Source organism: Caretta caretta, chromosome 24, assembly GCF_965140235.1.
Source record: "Caretta caretta isolate rCarCar2 chromosome 24, rCarCar1.hap1, whole genome shotgun sequence".
Taxonomy (NCBI): Eukaryota; Metazoa; Chordata; order Testudines; family Cheloniidae; genus Caretta; species Caretta caretta.
In genome coordinates, this window is record NC_134229.1 from 11,439,530 (window position 1) to 11,447,440 (window position 7,911).

Here is a 7,911-nt window from a genome sequence, read left to right on the forward strand (position 1 = left end):
AATGTTGTGAGGAGGCACTTTGTGGCTTACTCTGTGGACTGGAGTTAGGGCCTATTTTATTTAGTATTTTAATAAATTGCTTGGAACAGGGAGTAAAGACCATGTTAATTACATTCAGAGATCACAGTAAATTGGGAGGAGTTGCAAACAGCATTGAGAACAGAAACGATACAAAGGGCTTGTCTACACAAACTAACTGGAAAAACTGAATCAGTTTTAATAGCTACTAAAGTCAGACACTCTTAAATCACCCATAGCTTGGATCTGAGAGTTTTAAAAGAGCAGGCTGAGCAGATCACTGGACTGTGAATGTTGAGTTTCAGTACATCCTGGAACACTAGGGAAGTTCCAAAGGACTAGAAGAAAGCTAACGTTGTGCCAATTTTTAAAAAGAGGGATGACTCAGATAATTATAGGTTTGTCAGCCTAACTTTGTTTCTGGGCAAAATAATGGAATGGCTGATGGGGCAGAGAAGAGCCATGAGAATGCTTAAAGGATTGGAAAAGAAATTCATGGAGCTCAATCTGTTAGTTTAACAAAGAGAAGGTTAAGGGATGACTGATCACTATCTATAAGTACCTGCACAGAAAACAAGGTAAGTGAGGTAGTATCTTTTATTAGATCAACTTCTGTTGATGGAAGGCACAAGCTTTAGAGCTTCACAGAGCTCTTCTTCTGGTCTAGGGAAGGAAGTAGAGTGTCTGAGCTAAATACAAGTTGGGACAGATTGTTAAGCAGAAGGGGTAATGCGGTCCCTTCTGGCCTTAAAATATATGAATATATGAATTCACATTAAATTATTTCAAAGCAAATGTGTGTGTGGATACTCTTATCTCAGAATAAAAAAAAAAGTGTCCTATTTCAGTTTAGCCAAAGGCTTTTAGAAAACAAAGTAAGTTAAATCAAAATAGGATAATTTTATTTGGAAATATCAGTGTTCACACAGACTTGTACCAAAATAACAAAGGATGTGAATTAAAATGTGAATTATTTCAGTGCAAATCTGTTTGTAGTCAAGCCCAAAGGGGCCTAGAGAGATTAAAACCATGGGCAGGAAACAAGTTCAGGTTCAACTTGTACAAACAAAGCTAACACATCCAAGGATAAATCATTCAAAATACATATACCTGATAGGAAGGAGAAACCTAGCAAGCAGGAACAGCTGAAAAAGACTTTGCAGCCAGTATGGCCAAGACACTGGAGAATAGATGTTTGGGAACAATCCTACTCTAGCATCCTGGGCATGGACCAGATGCCCCATGTCTAACACTGGATCATAATTCAACGTTTCTCTTCCTGAGACTGCCTTTTATTGCACTGTATTAATCCCTCTGCTAGAGTCCCAAAGACAGAATCATATCCCAACATGCAGCCAGCTTGGCTCTCAAAAACACTGTGGAGTACTGGAGCGTCAAACATGTAGTAAGTGAAAAGCTAACGTAACCTTTTCCTGTTTCTTCCTCATTCTGCTCCTATGGCTTCCATCCTTTCTCTGCATTGTGGCTCTTGCATTCCACCCTCATGTGGTTTTCGTTCATTCTGATTTGTCTGCTCCTTCACATCTGGGTGATTCATGGGGCCTCTCTCCTATTCTTTCTTTCATTCATTGTCCACGACTCCTTTCACCCACCCTCCTGCCCCACTGTCTATTATTCTGGGTACTTTCTCTTTTTGATTTGTCCTCCTGTTTCTTCTACTGTTTTATTTTCACTCCATTTCCTGACTTGTCATTGTCTTGTTCCTCATCTCCTCTTTATCTTTTCCTCCTTCTCCCTTTCACTCTCTCTCTCTTTTCCTCTCTGCTCTCTAGCCTAGGGCAGAACATGTTCACAGAAGCAAGCTGTACAGCCCTGGCCTCTGCCCTCAAGGAGAACCAGACCCTCTTCAGTCTTGATCTGACCAGAAACAAAATGCGGAACACTGGCCTTTCCACCCTGTTAGAGGTGCTTGAGACCCCACAATGCAAGATTCAGAAATTAGTGTAAGTATCAACCTGATGGTGACACTTCTGCCTGAGGGCACTAATGGCTTCTAGAGCATCAGCTTTTTGGTTAAAATGTCCCCCCCCCCTCCAAATTTCTGTAGAAAGTGTACACTTTTTTGCAAAATTTTTTCATAAAACCCAAATTTTTTACTGAAAAACAGTTTTGACCAGCCCTGGCTGTACGCTGAGCAGAATGAAACCCTGATCAACATTTCTAGGTGTTCTCATAATATGAATATCAATAACAAAGTAGGGAAGATGGTGGGGAGATGCTCAGATGGGCACAAGCGATTAGATATGAACTGTCAATGTAGCCCATTTCTCTAATGGATTTGTCCAATGCTCTGACGCAGCCTTCAGGAAAATGGTTTATCAGATGACTCCTGTGGGAGACTCTGCTCTGCTCTCTCCAAAAACTCCACCCTCCGGCATCTGAACCTGAGTGCGAATGTTTACACTGATGGGTGCGCAGAAGACATGCATCTCCTTATCCTGACCAGCCCCAGCCTCACCGACATCAGGTAAAGTGGTGAGCTGGAGCCGGTTCGCACCAGTGCACGCGAACGGGTTGTTAAATTTTGAAGCAGTTTTAGAACCGGTTGTTAACCCGCTTCCCTGCAGGGGGCGCTGAGGCGTTGATGGGCTCTGGCCGGGAAGTGATGTAATTCCTCCTCTGGCCACCGGGGGCGCTGCACTGCGGGAGCCATGTGGGCTGCTGCCTGGCCCTGGGCACGAGCCCTGTTGCTGCTGCTCCCCTGACCCCTGGCCCTGGGGCTCCCGATGCTGCCTGGTGGGTCCCCGGCTGCTCTGCTGGGCCTGGGCTGTGTCCTGCTGCTCTCCCCGTGAGCACCCACCACCCTGCCCACAGCCAGCCCCTGCCCTGCCCGCAGCCAGCCCCCCGCCGCACCCCCTGCCCTGCCCGCAGCCAGCCCCTGCCGCACCCCCTGCCCTGCCCGCAGCCAGCCCCTGCCGCACCCCCTGCCCTGCCCGCAGCCAGCCCCTACCGCACCCCCTGCCGCACTCCCTGCCCTGTATTCAGCCAATCCCTGCCACACCCCCTCCCTGCCCTGCCCGCAGCCAGCCCCTGTCTCCAGCCCCAGCCGCACCTCCTGCCCTGCCCACAGCCAGCCCGTCTCCAGCCACCCCCACACCCTCTGCCTGCAGCCAGCCCCTGCCACACCCCCTGCCCTGCCCGCAGCCAGCCCCTACCTCCAGCCAGCCCCTTTCCTGTCTCCAGCCAGCTCCACACCCCGTTGCCTCCAGCCAGCCCTGCACCCTCCTGTCTCCAGCCAGCTTCGCACCCCCTGCCCACAGCCAGCCCTGCACCCCCTGCCTCCAGCTAGCCCTGTCCCACGCCCCTGTCTGCAGCTGGCCCCACGTCCACTGGTGCCCCGCAGTTCCCAGGGCAGTAACCCTGCACACCAGCCTCAATGAGGGGGGCAGGGAGCAGCTGGGACCCACACATGTGCACACCCTAGGGTAACCAGACAGCAAGTGTGAAAAATCAGGACAGGGGGTGGGAGGTAATAGGAGCCTATATAAGAAAAAGACCCTAAAATCGGGACTGTCCCTATAAAATCGGGACATCTGGTCACCCTAGCACACCCCCAGGGAGTGGCAGGGACCCACACATGTGAAACGGAGCTCATTTCTAGTTCAGGTCCATCTTTTTAAAAAAGAACTTTAGGCAGGGTTAACACACACCTGTATTTTCCCAGACAGGTCAGGCTTTTTGGTTCTTAAATTGCCGTCCGGGAGGAATTTTTAAATTTTAAAAATTCCTCCCGGGAAAATACGAACGTATGGTAACCCTGTTGGTACAAAAAATACATACTGGGGCACATCCCTTAAACCAGAACTTTGTATAGGGAACCGGTTGTTAAGATTTTGGCAGCTCATCACTGCCTTCTACTGTCATAACTCCTGTTCCCTCCATACCCCTCTCCAGTGGATTTATGAAAGAGAGTAATGGTTGTCAGTGGAATTCTTTGCTGATCAGAGAACGGTCTGGGAAGGAGATGTTCAGTGTTGCCCAACCCATCTGACTTGCTATTGGATTCCTGTGTGCATACTCATTTGATTGACAATACAGGAACTCTGTGGATATAAGGGAGAGATGAGCAGTAGTAATAGGAGTCTGGTGGTTGGGATTTAGAAAGTTTTTAGGCTGTCTTGGTGGCTCAGTGCAGGAGACCAATGATGTCAATGGCCAACCATAGCGAAGAATTTGGCTCGGATTTTGACTATATAATAGGGCCACATGAGCACCCCATTGAAGAGATCTCTTCTGCATCCACAAAGATTGATCAGAGGGACAAGAGTTGACCGCTTGACTACTCTAGTCTCTTCCTTTCAAGGCTCCTTTTCCCCCCAGCAAATGTATCTAGATTTTTATACCATGCCCACTGGTGTGGTTTCTTTTTAGCATCTTCCCCACCTTGCTTCCCTCCAATCCACTCACAACGCAGCAGCCAAAATCACCTTCCTTGCTTATGTTTTGGACCCTACCACTCCTGTATTCAGCTCTCTCCACTGACTCCTCTGACCTATAGCATCAAATCACTTTCAGATTATGATCCTCACTTTCAAGGCTCTATGGCCAACATCCCTGATCTTGTAGCTTATCAGATCCCACCTCATCCATTTCACTTCACCAGCAGTTGCAGCCCCACTGTTCTTTGGGTGCTTTCTTCCACTGTTGTGTTTATGCCTCCTTTCAGGCCATCTGCTATGATCTCTCCCAGTGTGCCATCTTCTTCTCATTTTAATCCCACTGCTTCTGCAAAGCCCACTGATATAAATCCACCTCAATATCAAGACAGCACTGCCTCCTTCTATCACAAATATTAAAAAGTTCTTTATGTCCGATTGCTGGCTGTTTTTTTAAAATGCAAAAGTCATTGGGATAGGGACTTAGTCTCTTTAATCTCTTGTACAGCTCCAAGCACCCTGTTAGGAGGAGAGGCGGAGGGAACTGGGGTTATTTAGTCTGCAGAAGAGAAGAGTGAGGGGGGATTTGATAGCAGCCTTCAACTACCTGAAGGGGGTTCCAAAGAGGTTGGAGCTCGGCTGTTCTCAGTGGTGGCAAATGGCAGAACAAGAAGCAGTGGTTTCAAGTTGCAGTGGGGGAGGTCTAGGTTGGATATCAGGAAACACTATTTCACTAGGAGGGTGGTGAAACACTGGAATGGGTTACCTAGGGAGGTGGTGGAATCTCCATCCTTAGAGGTTTTTAAGGCCTGGCTTGACAAAGCCCTGGCTGGGATGATTTAGTTGGTGTTGGTCCTGCTTTGAGCAGAGGGTTGGACTAGATGACCCCCTGAGGTCTCTTCCAACCCTAATATTCTATGATTTAGTGCTTAACAAATAAAGATAATATTGAATGAGTCCTGCAGTAAGACACTAGCGTCTGTCATGGAGTTGTTTTTGCAGAAAAATGTAAGGTGCGATAGAGAAGTTAACTGCAACCTCTCAGAAAGACAGAGAGCATAGAGTCCTATAAACAGACTGATCCTGGAAGACAGATATTCCAGGTCTCTGGTAACATGTCCAATTCCTATAGGAATAGGACAGGACTACTGGCCAAAGTTTGCCTTGTAACAGTACTAGAGTTATAACCATTTGGGTTGTGGGTTCCCAGACAATAACCCTGCGTGTTTTCCCAATTTGTTCCTAGATTGAGTTTGAACGACTTCTCTCCAGCGGTGGAAAGGCAGCTGAGGAGCCTTCAGAGAGAAGGTCTGAAGATTCATATTTAAAGGACTCTTTAATCTGACAGGTTTCAGAGTAACAGCCGTGTTAGTCTGTGTTCGCAAAAAGAAAAGGAGTACTTGTGGCACCTTAGAGACTAACCAATTTATTTGAGCATAAGCTTTCGTGAGCTACAGCTCACTTCATCGGATGCTTCACGAAAGCTTATGCTCAAATAAATTGGTTAGTCTCTAAGGTGCCACAAGTCCTCCTTTTCTTTTAATCTGACAGTGCTGCTATGCTCTTCCATCCTGTGATAACAGCACTTGACTCTGGGAATTGCACCTCTCTGAATGCACTGCCTGGTTTAACCACCACTGGGATGATTTATTGTGGGAGTAAGACAGTGGGGGAAGGGGTGGCGGGGGGAAAATCTGATGCACATTGTGCTACACGTAAAACACCTGGAAATAACTTCCTGGAAACCCTGCCAAAACTTCCATCCCCAGCACTGGTGCAATGGGCTGCTCTTCTAATTCATTTCTTACTGCCATTAGTCAACTTGTTTGTTGGATTGAGATTCACTTACTCAGCAGATGGGTCTAACCAATCTTTATCACGGGAAAACATTCAGTAAGCAGTGATCATTTACAAGTGGGAAGCTCATCAGGATGATTCCATCGCAGTCACTTCCAGCGCTGGACAAAACACCTTCAACCTCCCTTTGTTACAGACTTATTTATGACTTTTTGTATGCTTTTCTTATGCTTATGTATTAGTCTCATTTCCATGTTAACTCTCCTCCTCTGTCAGTACAGGTTTAGTATTAGTTCAAGATGGGGTTTTCTAGCTTTTTAGTTACTTTATCTTTTCTTTTTCTCACAAATATGAGTACTCTTCAATTTCTTACACGTACACAAACTAAACATGATTACACTGCAGTTTCTTACACATGTACAGTTTTACTTATGCATACATTGTGAAATATTATCAGAAAAGACTCTTAAAATTGAAAGCAGGCTTCAATCAGGTCTAAATATGCTGTCATTCCCAACATAGTTTATTTCTTTTTGAATTGATTCCAAACCCATTGTTGTCATGGAAACTTCAGATTTGTATTGTTGTGTGACATGGCAACTACAGCAAAAAGAATTGCCATAAACTGAGTGTGATGCTGTGTATAAAGAAAGGTGGCCATTTCTATCACCATTGTTACCAGTGTCACACAATTTCCATAAATCTTGTACAAAGTATGTCATGTAAGGGATCAGTAAAAAGAGTTATGAATTGCTAAGTATGATTATCCTGTTTATATGCATGTATAATATTTGTATCTGAAGTTATGAATATTGGCTATGCACTTGTATCTTAAATGTGTTGTATTTCTGGGTGACAGCCTCCAGATATAGATTTCCATCATCTCCAGCGAGGCCGTTGGAGAAACTCATCCCACTCAGACAGCTTTGCCTCTGGATGCCTCAGACAGCGAGGAGCCAATGGCCGCCCCCCGTGATTCAGCAAAACATATAGGGGCATGGGATATGCTCATGTGACCTTGGACTAGGCACAGGGGCTGTGGGCTTTGTTTGGGACAGTAACTTTCCATGCACATGGCAGAAGATATAAAAGGCACTTGAGACATCTTCATTTTGTCTCTTTCCTGCTCCAATTCTCTGGACTGTGGATTTACAATTAAAAAAAAAAACGTATTTTGAACTATGGACTGAGAATCTTCCAATCTTTTGGACGTTACCAGAGAGACTTTTGCAAGCCAGCTGTCTGTAACATCACTGCTACAATCCTGATCTAAGGACCTTGGAATCATTTATATGTATAAATCTATTAATCCTTTTAACTCTGTTCTTTTCTTAATAAATCTTTAGTTAGTTTACTGAAGATTGGCTGACAGTGTGATATTTGGGTAAGATCTGAGGTACATATTGATCTGAAGGCAAGTGTCTGATCCTTTAGGATTAATAAGAACCACACATATGGTGAATTAGGTTTTCAATCACCCCTCACTATATTAGACCTCTTTGTCTGGATGGGAGCCAAGGGCTGGAGTGCCTAAAGGGGACTGTGTTTGGCTTCTGGTTAAGCAGTGTTATACTGCAGAGGCTCTTTTGCTACTGGCTCTGTGAATCTAATTTTAGAATACACCAGTTCTGGGGATTGCCTGCCCTATTTCTTGCACTCCGCCCTGACTATAGCATTCTCAGAGTGGTTCATCCCAGGC

General features: G+C 45.7%; 1 protein-coding gene across 2 annotated transcripts in view; it reads left to right on the forward strand.

The window, feature by feature from the left end:
* Window positions 1–7,571, forward strand: part of LOC125626181 (NACHT, LRR and PYD domains-containing protein 12) — a 30,849-nt gene extending 23,278 nt beyond the window's left edge. For both annotated transcript variants that reach the window (XM_048828899.2, XM_075122962.1), the window contains 4 exons: window positions 1,812–1,982; window positions 2,339–2,506; window positions 5,662–5,723; window positions 7,072–7,571. In XM_048828899.2, coding sequence (XP_048684856.2) covers window positions 1,812–1,982; window positions 2,339–2,506; window positions 5,662–5,723; window positions 7,072–7,205 — 535 coding nt within the window. In that variant the 3' untranslated portion in view covers window positions 7,206–7,571. The remainder of the gene's footprint in view (window positions 1–1,811; window positions 1,983–2,338; window positions 2,507–5,661; window positions 5,724–7,071) is intronic.
* Window positions 7,572–7,911: the final 340 nt, after the last annotated feature.